At 36.8% G+C, this 14,661-nt stretch overlaps 1 protein-coding gene across 1 annotated transcript; it reads right to left on the reverse strand.

The window, feature by feature from the left end:
• Positions 1-5,835: 5,835 nt before the first annotated feature.
• LOC146682548 (class I histocompatibility antigen, F10 alpha chain-like) lies at positions 5,836-13,194 on the reverse strand. Its single transcript, XM_085446248.1, has 7 exons — positions 12,891-13,194; positions 9,825-10,103; positions 8,700-9,002; positions 6,907-7,002; positions 6,657-6,674; positions 6,461-6,512; positions 5,836-6,288 (listed from the first exon to the last, which is right to left on the reverse strand). The coding sequence occupies exons 1-6, from the start codon at positions 13,138-13,140 to the stop codon at positions 6,493-6,495; spliced, it is 966 nt and encodes a 321-aa protein (XP_085302374.1). The 5' UTR covers positions 13,141-13,194; the 3' UTR covers positions 5,836-6,288; positions 6,461-6,492.
• Positions 13,195-14,661: the final 1,467 nt, after the last annotated feature.

Genomic DNA, 14,661 nt, shown 5'->3' on the forward strand with positions numbered 1-14,661 from the left:
AAAAAACAATGAAGTGGAAATGCTAATAATAGTATAAATATACCCAGAGCGGATTATAAATCAGGTATTAGACGGTACCGATTGGCACCGTCTAATACCAGATTTTCACTGTATTTGCTCCACTCCCGCTGTCTAATGACAACTTACACATTTGGAATTAAAAACATTGTTAAACAATTAATGGACAAAACAACTTCGTTTGACTAAGATATTTTGAGTTATTTATTACTTACCTGTATTGTGGAAGATTCCGCAGAGGGAAATGGCAGTCCACTGAACACATATAACTTCTCCGCGTTCCCGCCTCTTCACTTTTGGGAAGTTTGAGCATGCGCACTAGGCATCGGTTTTAGAGTTGTTGATTTAAAATAATTACATTTAATTGAACTGAAGAATGCAAATCTAGTTCATTAAACTTTTTGTTATTTTATGTTAAACCAACAACTGATAATGATTTAAAAACCTAAACTCAATATGTTCATGTTAAATAGACAAATGTCTATTGAATTAATCAAACAACTGCCTTAGTTGACTTTTTTGAGTGCACCTATGCTTCATTTAATCACCAGTTAACCTAAAATGCGCGTTTTTGGGATCAAGTCAAAGTGAAAGAAGTGTAAAAGAATTGTTCCACAAACTAGCATCCAACAATATACCAAAGTAAAAACACGTTTTTACAGGTAAAAGTCTTGCAGTCAAAATCACGCTTAAATAAAAGTCACAAAGCACCAACATAAGTAAAAGATTTATATTTATTATAATTGAAGTTTAAGAGATTATTGATTTGTAAGCAGTATTTATAGTACAAATACTGCTTACAAATAAATTTTAGACAGTGTTATCTGGTTGAGGTCCATTAAATACACTTCAGCAGTTTAAAGCTTGGCAAACCACAGGGGTCACCACCTCTGTGTAACCTGAGAGTTTGTGACATGAAAGCCTGCACACTGAAAACATGAGAAGAGGTCAAGATCAGATAATGCTGACTCTTTAACTAGAACAGTCTTTCTCAAAGAGTGGTAAGCGTACCACTATGGTCATAATTGTCGTACTTCAAGAGCCATATATTTTATGAGGTGGTACTCACTGTGAAAAGTTTAAGAACCACTGAACTAGAACATACTCAGAGGTGTATGTGCTTGTAACTGTTGTATTTCATGAGCTTATAATATGATTTAAATTCCTGAAAAGTCAACAAAGCTGTCAAATATAAAAACCAAAGCAAAAAAGAAAAGATTTTATTTCTAAAATATTGGGATAGACAGACCAGAGAAAAACACGTAGTGATGAAAAATGTATACACTTAATAACTTTGGGTAAGGTTAGACACTAAATGCTGCAATGTGAGGAGAAAGCAGTCAGAGTAAAGGTGCCCAATATTCAGAGATTCTCATATTTTATCTCAGAAAAGCAGCAAAGTAGCCAGTTCAACAGAGGTTGTTTTCAGCATTATAACATGATGATGATGAACTAGAGCTTTAATTATGTAGAGAAAATGAGCAGGTTTTTAGGATGAATTCAGAGAATGTGAAATGTCAAAGAACAAATGAACAAAGTCAGTGATCTCATTTAGCTTCCAGCAACATCACATCTTTTAAATTTGAGATTTTCCTCTTTATCTTTTAATTTGCCTGCATGTGTAAACTTACAGCTTCTGTCATTCAATAGTTTCTCCTGTCTTTAAAGTGGGAAGAAGTATATTGTGCTTCTGACATGCTTTTCACACCAGAACAAATGAATCCGCCTAAAATCAGACAGAGTTCTGATGCATTTCCTGTTTTTATTTTGAGAGGTTATAAAAACACAACACACCTCAGGTTGTGTTTCTTTGTTACCTTCCTAAACTTAGATTCACACAGCATCACCCTCACACAGATACTGGTGTGTGTTGTCACTGTGACACACCCAGCTGGTGCTCTTTTGGGCTGTGACATGCAAACAAAGAAATGACATAAGTTGAAGCTCCAGCGGAAAACTTCAGCAAATCTTCTGATCATTCACGGTGTTAGAGCGCCTCCACTGGACTCAAACAGCACTCCATCTGTGCCGCTTTCTGAGAAACCACGTGATGACTCTGTTAGGTTTCGTTTTTGTGTTTATGAAGCTGGATCTGGTTTGATTTGCAAGCGTTGGCACACAAACAAAGAGGCTGTTATCTAATTTAAGCGCCAGGTCGTCAAGGCTTTTTGTCTTCCTGGTTTTGCAACATTGCTGCAATGATAAAGAAATGAAGCTAATAATGATTAACATGAGAAAAACTTTAGCAATGTAGAACTATGTATGTATAAAACACATAAAACCACAATATTTAAGTATTATTGCCTGAATCCAAGGGTTACAGACATAATATTATACATTTGGAATATAAAAACAAAGTTGTATGTTTTTGGATTTTAAGACTTTTTCACTAGTTCTGTTTCTCTTGTCCTCGTCTGATATTTTTTATTTGTTTTTTGAGTAGGATTTGCCACAATATCCAATATATTTATCTCTCTCTCGCTCTCAATAATAAGATTTGGATTTTTGAGATGTGGGTCAGCAGCAGAATTCAGTGGGTGATCGTAATACACCTGACTATAACAAATAAGAGAAAAAAACATGTCTTTATTGTTTAGACTCCGCCACAGTGAAAATGAAACTGCCGCATGCGCAGTAGCTCCTCTCTGACCAATAGGAATTCAAAGCTGGCTGCATCTTAACAGTAACCAGGCAAAAAAAGGGAACTAAGGTTTTCTCTCGAAAGTGAAACCTATCAGGCAGAATGACCTCAGAAACAAAGAGCTAGTGGTGTGTAGTCTGTGGGCCTCGTCTTTAACCACTACCTCACTGTAGGCCGTCTATTTGCTTCACAGCTGTTATCACATATTTTCTGAAGTTATTTATACTTAATCACATTCTTACTAAATAAATTTCAAAAGTAATTTAAATTATGCTCATGTTTACACTCATATACAAATAACTTCCCCAAGTAATCCAGATACAATTATTCATCCGCCACAAATTCATCTTGAAACCTATTCCAGCCAAATCAGCTGGAATAGCTGTGTGTCCTTCTCTTTCTGCAACGTTGCTGCAATGATAAAATAAGGAAACAATCAATTCCTAAAATCAGAAATGTTGAATTTTTTATGTATAAAAACAAATAAAGAGGCAATATTTAAGTATTATTGTCTAAATCGAAGGTCTACGACTGAATATTATGTATTTACATATAAAAATTAAAATATAATGTTGGATTTTAAGACTTTCTGTTATTTCTGTTTCTCTTGTCCTCATCTGACCTCTGCCCTCACAGACTCTTTCTCACAACTTGCTGCCTCTCATATGAACTCACTTCAAGCTATAATCCCACTGTTCATGATTAAACCACAAATTCTGCACATAAACCTGTCTAAGCCTCAAAGACTATCATTAAGCTCTGCTGCAGGACTAGCTTTCTCCAGAATGTGCTTCTGGGTTTTGTTTGTCAAATGGCGCCATCTAGCAATGGGATTGTAGTACTGCTGAATATAAAAGTAAGCTTTGTCTTTAAGTGTTTTCATACCCCTAAATATATCTTTGATCAAATCCCTTTAGGCATATAGGAAAGTCAGCTTTTGCAGATGATATACTCATCAGGAAGAGAGGAAGAAGTGTGCAGACTGTTTAAAAGCAGCTGCAAGAAGCAGTGAAGTAGGTACAAATATGGGCTACTACATGAGGATTTCAGCTCTCCATAGAAAATAAAACAAAATCGTGTATTTAAAAAGGAAACATATAAGCAAAGATTGCTTCATCTATCTGCATGTCATTGGAATTTTTAGGAGTGCACTTTGATGTAAAGCTTACATGAACACAGCACATTAACAGGAATGAGAAGAAAATGTAAAAAGAGTTTAAATATAATACCTGGTGGAAACGCAATGGGAATCACAAAAGCTAATTTTAAAAAATGTATATGCATATATATCAGTGATAAGATGTAGTTTGGATTATGGAGCTGTAACATTGGGTTATTATCTGTTTGTATTGAGGCACAATCAGTTTCGCAGCCTTTGGTGAACCGAGCAGAGATCATAGACCTGGACTCTTCAGACTTAATGGTTCTGTTTCTGTGAGCAGTCACATCATCAGTAAACACTAGCGGTAGTTGCTGTGCTTTCAATCATGAGCTGTTTTTCTTTTCCAAGCTCTTCATTTCCCATCATTGTTATAACATTTGTTTCATTTGTTTAATGATTTATTTATTAATTCATTTTATTGTTTACATTTCTGTGTACGCCGTTTTAGATGTTTTCTGGGAAAGTCTTCCTGTTCTTGAGTGTAACCAGTGTTTTGTACCATGTTGTAAACTCTCTGTATTTACATTAAATAATGGTTCTCATGACTGTAGACCATGACAATGACATACATACTCATCCAGTGTTACTGGTTTGGTTAGATGTTTTAAATTATTTCTTGTAACCATGTAAATAATTCTGCCATCATTCACTTTAGTTGTCTTCTGTGGTCTTTCAGGCCTTTTGTTGTTGCCGAGCTGGTCAGTGCATTCATTCTTTTTAACAATCCATCCATCTTCTTCCGCTTTATCCGGGGCCGGGTCGCGGGGGCAGCAGCCTAAGCAGAGAAGCCCAGACCTCGCTCTCCCCAGCCACCTCCTCTAGCTTATCCTGGGGCGTTCCAAGGCGTTCCCAGGCCAGCCGAGAGGTATAATCTCTCCAGCATGCCCTTTTTAATAATGCACCAGATTATTGATTTGGCCACTTGTGCGTTTTTGCTCTCTCTGAAATGTTTATTTGGGTTTCTCAGCCTAGTAAAGTCTCCATAACTTGCACCAACATCGTTTTGTGCTCACATTTAAAATTGGAGTTATATTATCCATGCTTAAATAAAAGCTAATCAAAATAACAGTAGTTTGACTTTTCAGTACACTGCAGACCAGCTCCCACCAGGAACAAACCTGACAACAATCTGCTGGCAAAGCTAAAGCTACATGATTGTGTGTGGAGCAGAAACAACTAAGAACAGCTTCGGCTAAACGCACATCTCAGGGCAGGGTCATGTAAAGTTAACACTTCTTTTGAGAAGACCTTTAAGCAAATCGTTGGACAGTCACATCAGCAGGTGGAGTTTTCTAACTTCCAGGAGGATCAATGTTTCTTGGATTATAACCTGCATTGTTGCAGCATCTGCTCTTCATGTGAAACATCCAGCACACAGAGCAGCTGTCTCAAGTAGATCCAGTGACATCTCCACCGAACTTCTAGTATGAACGACGGCATCCAAGAGTTTTGCTCTTTAAAATGTCTGAGTTCTTTCATGTGGGACTCATGGCAAATATTAAGTGAATGAAGTTTCATTTATTAAAATTGCACAAGTGGAATTGGATGCTTTTGACTGGAATTCGTTGAAACCCCGAAAACGTTATATTTTTTAAAGGACTAACCAAAGTAGATGCAGAAAACAACGACGTGACAAAATCATTAGAAAAATTTAATGATTTTTTTTAAAGGGAAAAACTGTGAGATATGACAAAAAATTATACCACTGTGGTCTAAAAGAATCTCAGTCAGTAGGATTCAGTTTAAACATGTCCTCAGTTGCCTGATAAAATGATTAAATAATAATAATTAAATAAATAAATATAACATAGAATCCCTCCACTGTTTACTGTTCTACGAATGATTTTATGTATAAAATCTGTACAAGTTCTGAATATCATACATTGTGCAAGGAGTTCATTAATAATCCCAGCTCTATGATGTCTGTAATCACAGAGCTTAACAAAATGTGTCAAATAAATTAATTTGGAGGAGAACGTTCTTGAAAAGAAACTCTTCTTATAAAAGATAACATTATAAAGTATATAAATTATAACAGATCCAAAACAAAATGACAAAAGAAGCATAAAAAGAAAAAGGAAACCAGCTTCTCATCATAGACAAATGTCCCAAAAATGTTTAAATAATTTAGGATCTACATCTGTGAATGTTGCAATTTCTGAGTGAAAAACACAAAATGACTGATTCTGTTCATCTGGACGAAGCGTTTTCAGTGGGAGAAACGTTTCGTCGCTCATTCAAGGGACTTGTAAACTTATAACCTTATAAAGAGAACATTTGCATAATGACTGGAATTAGCACCACTGACTAGCAATGGGCCACGAGGTCATTTTTATGATTGCAATTAAGTCATGACCTTTGATCTGTAGTCATGAGCACCATTCACAGAGAGTCGGGGCTGCAATCACAGCTGCACCCTTTGGTCCTTCCTCAGTTCAGAGATGGTTGTCTACTCTTTACTGCTCTCCTGTCAGAACAGAAATATTGAGTCTGTTTAATGCAGTCATTCATTTTTTACTTCATACTTTTTGGATTTGGAACATTTATTTTAGATTTATAGACATTTATATAATAATAAATTATATTTAAAAGTTTTTAGAGATGATATTAAATAGTGTAGTTTAGTGTGCTGTACTTACATTAGGATTTAATTACTTTTGAGTCTGAATCTTCAAGTCACAGTATCAGAAGCTTAAAAAGGAGAATTATATTTTTAGATGAATAACAACATTAGTTATTTCTTTCAAGCTGACGTCAGTGACTCTACAATTCTTTTTATATTCAGTACACAAATAACATCCAAATAACTTTAAACACATTTTAAAAAGTACTTACTGTTTGCACGATTAAACCCTGAAAACAGACATTACCACAGTTATTTATTTAGAAATTAATCAGACAATAAGTATTTTACATCATTTAATTAGTAAGTGCTATCTAAATTATTAAATATTCCCAATCTATGATTTTTTTATATCATAGGAACAGGGCATGAAGTATATTAATTTATTAGAATAATAATATATTAGTAAATATTTCACATGAATATCATTCATAAAGCATAAAAATATATTTTGCTCATTACCATTTCCTCGTAACTTGAAATAGATTCCGATACAGACGGCCAGGAGAAGAACCGCAAGACCTCCGATAACACCACCAACATGAAACCCTGAAGGACCTGAAACCACAATATTTACAATATTTCTCTCACTGACCAGTGAGTAATCAGACTATGTTCATTACATTAGTGCTTTGATTATTTTAAAAGTATTGCAGGACTTAAACAACCTGATATGTTCTCAGTATAGATCAGTGAATAATGAGTTTTAGGATGAGTTTAGTCAGAATAACTGAATCACAGTTACTGTTTGATTCTCAGCAGATACATCATAATGACTGACCCAGTGAAAACTGTGTTACAACTAGGGATGGGGTTCTGACATAAACGGTAGTAACCAGACCGAAAAGCAGCGCACATTTCGGTGCTTTATTTCGGTGCTTTTTTTTTCCTGAGCTGTGATACACTTCTAGCCAATCATTTTACGTTTCCGAGGATAGTAGGCGGGCCCAGGTACGTACGTTCTTTTATGCAGAGCTACAGATTAAAATGCCCAAGGCGAAGCGGTCAAAGTCTGGCTGTACTTCACAGCAAAATATGCAAACTCAGCAGCAACAAGTGCTTTAAGCTGATACTGTGATACTGTCAAAGGAGGTAACCTCAAATCCGATGAAACACCTGGCGACGCATAGCGTTTTTTTTAAAAGCCGAGAAATGCGCCGTATTTGATAGCTTGCTGCGAGACCTCACACCGAGCACATCTACTGCGGGTGTGGTGCCTGTTATCGGACCCGGAGTTAGCAACATCCCCCAAAAACCCGAAGAGGAGAGTCCTGGCCCCTAGCCCTGCCAGTGCAGCAGAAATGATGAGGATGATGATGCAGCAGCAGCCGTTCTTCTCTGCGTGAGTAGCTTAATGTTGTTCGTGTGTAATTTACGTTGAGTAGGCTAACCACGTTATTACATTAATGCAGTAAGGTGAACTAGCAAACATCATCATAGCTACATGCGGCTGTCTTCTTGTTTGATGGCAGATACTCCCTTCACCCTGGCCAAAAAGGCTAAAATGACCAAAGAAAATGTGGAAAACACTTAAACATGAGAGGTTTTTGGACAAAGTTTGTGTTTTTTCCATTGTTTAAGCACTGCTTCCAGCCAAGAGTGATACCATATATGCCCTATAGCTGCAGAAAAGGCTAACATTGTTATCTTTTTACAAAAAAAACAGCTGAACATGAGAGGTGTTTGGACCAATTTTGTGTTCTCCATTCTTTAAGCACTGGTTTGAGCACCGTTTAAGCACCGGCACCATTTCAAAAGTACAGGTTTGGCACCAGTATTGGATAAAACCTAAACGATACCCATCCCTAGTTACAATACTGCATATATTTTTTCATGCTGTGAGAAAACAAGTTATACATAAACATCATGGAAAGTTGATCCTTTATGTAAAATATCAGCATCAGATCTAACCTGTGCACAGTTTAGGATCCTTTGTGAACTTGATGAGAAACGTACTGTGAAAATACTAAAATACACAAATGTAAAAAATTAAAATAACATTTTCCCAAAATGCATAGTGAGAATTACAAAATAAAGCTGTGTATATATTATTGGATCTTGACCTTTTGTCCCATTAACTCTGAAATTATTTATTTAAATCAGATTGTAATTAAATGGCTGATTAGTTTTTGTGACCATTTACTGAACCACTGTGGTGATGACAGGTTACAGTGTACATGGAATAACAAAACAGGCCAGAAGAAAGGTAAATATATTTTTAAAGATTAATAATCTCCCTTTGAATTCAGTCTTACCTGTATTGGTCTTGATTTTTGTTTTGTCCAGTTTGGTGACGATCTCCTTGTTGACGCCACTGAACTGAAACACACATTCGTGCCTCTCCCAGTCTTCAGGTTTGACTGATGAAAGTTTCAGATCAACACTCATCTGGAAGGTCTCATCATTGTTGGGGAGGATCTCTCCTTTGTGCACACCCTCATGAAGCTCCTCTCCATCTTTCCTCCAGAACATCTCAGCTACGTTAGGAAAAAATCCCGTAGCGTGGCAGCTGATGGGAGAGGAGGGCGTCTTCTGGAGGAGAGACACTGAGGGAGGAACTAAAGAGTAAAGAGGTTTTTAGTTTATGTCTTATTAACTGTACTTTTATATTACTGTTTCTGTTGTCATAGGGAAAAAGACAAGGAACACCCCAGATATGATGGATAGATAGGCTGCCAGAAGCCAAGTGTGTCCACAAAGTTCATACTAGAAAGTGTAATGTTCAGACAAGTTGTTTATTTAGGCTGATAAGAGCCTAAGAAGGGAAAAAAAGAAAGAGTACTAAGAATACAACGAGGACACCAAAAATTAGTAAGGAATAAAGAGTTCCCAGAAACAGTACAAGACGATAAACGATAAACACAACAGAAACTGGAACTAAACTCAGGGTAGAAAACATGAAGGAAACACACAAAGATGAAAACTTTAAAAAAAAGCCGACTAAGAATCAAACTGAAGACATTTAATAATAAACAGAATTTGAAAGACCTTCTGGGTCAAAGACCCAGGACCATGACAGTTTATCCAACATAAGCTGCTCTGCAAACCTGGAGCCGATCCTAGCTGTCAATGTGTAAGAGGTGGACAGCTCACCAGTGTATCACGAGAGTAATATAAATGCAGAGTAATAAGGAAGAGATGGAAACTGAAAATAAAAGCATGAAATGAAACTAAGAATCTTAATAGAAAGGACTAAGATGAAGTTAGTAGAAAAACAACAAACAAAAAGCCATGAATGTAAAAAAACAAAACACAGTGGTAAATATATAGTGAAGAGAGGTGATGAGAAAAATTAGAAAACTTTTTTTTAAAATTATTATGGACACCGACATTGAGTCATATGAATATTGTGTCCATTGCTCTAAATCTGGTGATTTTACCTGTTTTCATCAGAGATTTCCTCCCAGAGTTCACAAAGTTCTTCAGTTTGTCAACACACTCCTGTGTGAGGAAGTACTTCTTGTATAATATGCGAGTTTTGTCTCTGTCCCAGTTATGTTTGGTTATAACAGCCTGAGGTGCTGAAGCAATATATGTCTCTGTCTTCAGGTCAAATGCAACATAATCTTTTCCATCATAACCAAGTATCTCAAATCCAGTCACCTCTTCTGTGTCTTCGTTCCAATCACAGCTGTACATCCACTGCAAAATGTGAACACCTGAAAGATAAAGAACTGTAGTAAATGAGAGATATTCGATCTTTAGATGCTGTTCAGCAGACAGCAAACCTCAAACTGTTGTAAAGAAGGAGTCCTTTTTATTCAATGTTAAGAGAGCCTCAGTGTTTTTAATATAGACAAAAAAGCACTGAGCTACCCTATGTAAGGAATAATCAAAGACACACAACAAAACACATCCTTTTTATGAAGTCAGCACATCAAATCAGTGTTTCTGGAGCTGCTATTTAGTCCACAAGACACTCAAAACACCTCTGAGAGAGCATGCTCTTGGCAACTGGACACTCTAACGTTTGCTTTAATTGTTTTGATGCATACTCAATCAGCCAGGTGATGAAATTATTTCAGTGTTTTCCGTGGAAGAAACATTTCTTCCAGATGAACAGAATTAACTTTTTAGGTCTTGCTTTAATTAACTGTGTATAAAGATTCACTGTGGTCTGGGTCAAAGGAACCCAGCAGCAAACCCTTTTCTTTCCCATCATTATCTTAGCTGCATTCCTACAGCCACCACAACCAATTTTAGGGTTTTGCCACCTGCTAAATCCCATTTCAACCCAGTCTCTACTCTTTTTCCTGCTTGGAGGCAAAGTCATCCTCTACAATGTAAGAACAGAAAATAGAGATATTTTTAAATTTTTCTTCTTTTTCTCTGCTCATTTTTTACTTGACTCATTCAAGCTAAGTGCATTTATTAGAATTAAAATTTAAACTAAAGTTTGTTTCTCATTTATTAATATTATTTTATTATTACATTAATATAACACAATGTTCAGGTAGCTTTGCACAAAAATAGAAATGTTCTCCAAAGACCTGCTTTTTTACTTTCTTACTTTAAGTACATTTCACAGTCTTTACGTTTTTACTTTTACTGGAGTATTTTTAACACTCGTATCTGTACTTCTACTTAAGTACTGAATGTCTGTACTTTTGCCACCTCTGCCACAGAGACCCTTAACTGTTATCACCTTTGTGTTAACATTATAATATCAAAATTTAGCTGAATTTTCAAATTCATGCTATACCAGTGAAAATTCACAACAAACCCATCAATCATAGAACATAGAACATGCCCTGAAAGCACACTTGGGTTACACAGGTGGACAATGATCTAAAACATACCAGTAAGTCTACCACTGAATGGCTAAAACAAAACAAAAAAATAACTAAAGGAAGGTTTTAGAGTGGTCTAATCAAAGTTTGGACTTAAAGCTGATTTAGATACTTAAAGAGGTCATTCGTGCTCAAAACCCCTCCAATGTGACTGAGCAACAAACAAATGATTGATTCCAGTCGTTGCTGCCATTTAGGGATGGGAATCAAGAACACTGGTCCCAGTAATCCAATTTGGATTTGTTGGTCAGCTTGCCTATTGATCCTGCCAGTTGGTTTCATTTGCACTTGTGCTACAATCAGCTGATTTCAGTGTGTAGGAGGAAGAAAATGGCAGCCTGCAGAATGGATATGGACAATCTTTTTTTTTTTTTTGCACAAAAGGAGGTGTGCGATGGTAAAGTGCAAACTGCCTCCAGGACAGAAACAACTGCATTATGCTGCTAACACAATTTCAGCTCTTTGCAAGCATCTGCATGGACACCATGCTAATGCTAAGCTAGCCAGACAGCATGCTAACGCTAAGCTGTCCAAGATGTTAAAGCTGAATGCAGAACTCAGCCAGACCCTGAACTTCAACAGTTAACAAACTGGTGAGCAGTCAGACTGCAGCCCCGTTTTCTACCCGTTCATCTTTAGCAGAATCACCGTGATGATCACTTTGAAGTCGCTGTGTGCTGGTTTTCATCTTTGCTTTGTGTTCATGCCCAAATTACTAAGACAAAGATCACATGTGTGTTGTCATTAGGATAGTGATTTGTGTTGGTGTGTGACTGTAACCTATAGGTTTATACTATTAACTGATTATTATATGACAGCATGTTTCAGAACATTTTACAGAGTAACACGAATGGACTGTAACAAGTAGTATAACAAATTACTTCTGTGAGTAATTAAATAATGTACTGCATTACTGTGTAATATGTGTAATACATTACTTTTTAAATAATGACCACAACTCTGATCACAACAAATAGGTCAAATACCTCGAACATGCACAAACAGTTCACCACACAGCCTGCAATGAATTTGTATGACTGGAATATCTTTGAGAACCCAATGAGAATCAATAAGGAACTGAACTGATAAGTGATATCAATGATAAAATCAGAATCACTACATTCTCATCAAATCCCCTCCTTCCTGCCAAGGATTGCACAACCAGTTATCCAGTTTAGGAGACAATGACTTTTTCAGGGTCGTAGCTTTTTTCCCTTTAATATATGAAATCATCATTAAAGCTGGAGTTGTATTTGCTCGGCTTATCTTTGTTTAATATTAAAATTTGCTTGATGATGTGAAACATGTAAGTGTGAAGAATATGCAAAAACAAAAAAATCAGGAAGTGTGGATTGTGTACACACACAAACACACACACATATACACACACATCAGCACTACATAACATTATATCGTCCTGAGAATCAGCCTGTCCATTTATGTCCTCTCCAATGGACATTTGTTTTTTATCTATATTGTTTTACTTATTTGAGCTGCCCCACTAAGTCCTGATGCTCTTAATAGAGGACATCATGTGCTTTCCATTGATATCTCATGTGTTTAAGTGGCCTCATTTAGCTCCAAAAGGGAAAGGAAATCACCAAAAAAGTTATTTTTTCTCAGGAGGATCTTTAGGTTTCAGTGTTTTTTACTCACCGCTAGTCTGATTCAAACGCTCCATTAGCCAGACGACGTGTGCTTTGATCGCTTGCTCATTGTGAATGTTCCTCTGTCTCTCTCTTTCCCAATATTCAGGATCTACAGTTTTCTCAATCCACTCAGTCTTGGGTACCATCTTCTTCAAGCTGCTCTTATAATGGACAAACTCCTGACCATTTACAAATATGACTTCAGTTAACTCAGGAGATTCATTCCAACCAGTGGCTGCAGTCTCAATGTATGTCATAGTGTGTCGCTCTGAAACAAACAAACAAAAAGCAAGTTGCCTTCAAGTTAAATTTGTACTTAAATATTTCTGACTAATAATGACCATTCAGCTGGTAAAAATGCAACAAGATAAATTCAAACACTCTGAGAAACATTTCAGACAACACACATATTCTTTTGTTGTTAAAGTGGATATAAAACTGCACATATAAAGACTAATTTTCATCACGGAGTTCTTAAAAACTGACATAGATGTAACTGTCTGTGGAGCTGGATTTAAGCAATAAGCGCTTAAAGTTAAACTTTTTGGATCATGTTTAGCTGTACCTTTTTGCCAGCACAGAACGTGACATCACTGAGTTGGTTGGTCGGTTGCTGCTTACATTAGTTTATATTAGCTAACTAATGAACCAGTAATTCAGTGGAAAACAAGTGGAATAAAAAAATAAAATAAAACTGATAGAGATTATCATTAAAATTAAGTGAACACATCCAGAGGATAGCCACACTGTTAAGTTTTGTATTGTTGATTGTCATTTATGCTTAGAAATATTTAACCATATATGCTTAGAGGTGTATAATCAATTGTGTAGTGATAGGATGTGTGATCTTTAGCAGGCTGCAAAGGCTTGGTGTGTATTCCACACTGGAATGCACACCTACATCCTGGGAGCATGAGAAGAGGTCGTACCTTGTTTTATTGTTTTATGGCAGGATAAACGTGGCTGTATCTGTTTTAGGCTAAGTGCCTTTTGTTTAGATGAACTGTTGGACTTCCAGACTAGCAGGTTTAGGGAAGTCATTTATGGGGTCACACTCTGACACCCCCCCCCCCCCCCCCACACACACAGTATTCTTTGTTCACATGTATACCTATGTAAGATGTTATATGTTAATGACCCTATGCATATTCATGTAACCACAATAAAAGGAGTGCTATGGGGAACCTGGCTGAGAGTCTGACGGAGGTCAAGTGGTGGAACGACACTTGGCTCCAGGCAGGTCTCCCTCATGCATGAGTAACAAGAAGAACTTTGCCTACTTCGTGTCTTGCTTGCTGTGTAATTATATTGTCCTCAACGTTCCAGCGAATAGGTTCAAGCTACAAACCTATCACACACTAACACCAACAGGTAAATCTGAGAGATTTTGTAGGTCACTTTAGATCTCTAAGTCAGCTTTTGGTGGGACTCAACTGAGGTGTCAGTCAGTTGTCTCCTCATTGCTCTCTATTTAGCTACAGAGCAAGTGTCCCAAGACATCCACCAGTGGAGACTGTGGACCAGTATGAACCTTTACAAAAAAGGGTGTGAAGTTTAAAACACACATAAATCTGGGTTTGACTTTCATTTCCCCTCCATCTCTATTATCCTATGATCACTGGACTGATGTTCTACTGATAAGGCTCAAGGACAGTTGGCCATCCACAGTGACCGGTTGCAGGTGAAGGAAGGGAGACAGGACAAAGGAATGCTGTGGAAGAGATCCAGAGATTAATAATAACTGATAATAAATATAGAGAGGTGTATAAATACATAGA

The sequence above is a fragment of the Copadichromis virginalis genome, linkage group LG22 (assembly GCF_057382275.1).
Source record: "Copadichromis virginalis isolate Kocher_CV1m ecotype Utaka linkage group LG22, C_Virginalis_male_GT1.1, whole genome shotgun sequence".
Lineage (NCBI taxonomy): Eukaryota > Metazoa > Chordata > Actinopteri > Cichliformes > Cichlidae > Copadichromis > Copadichromis virginalis.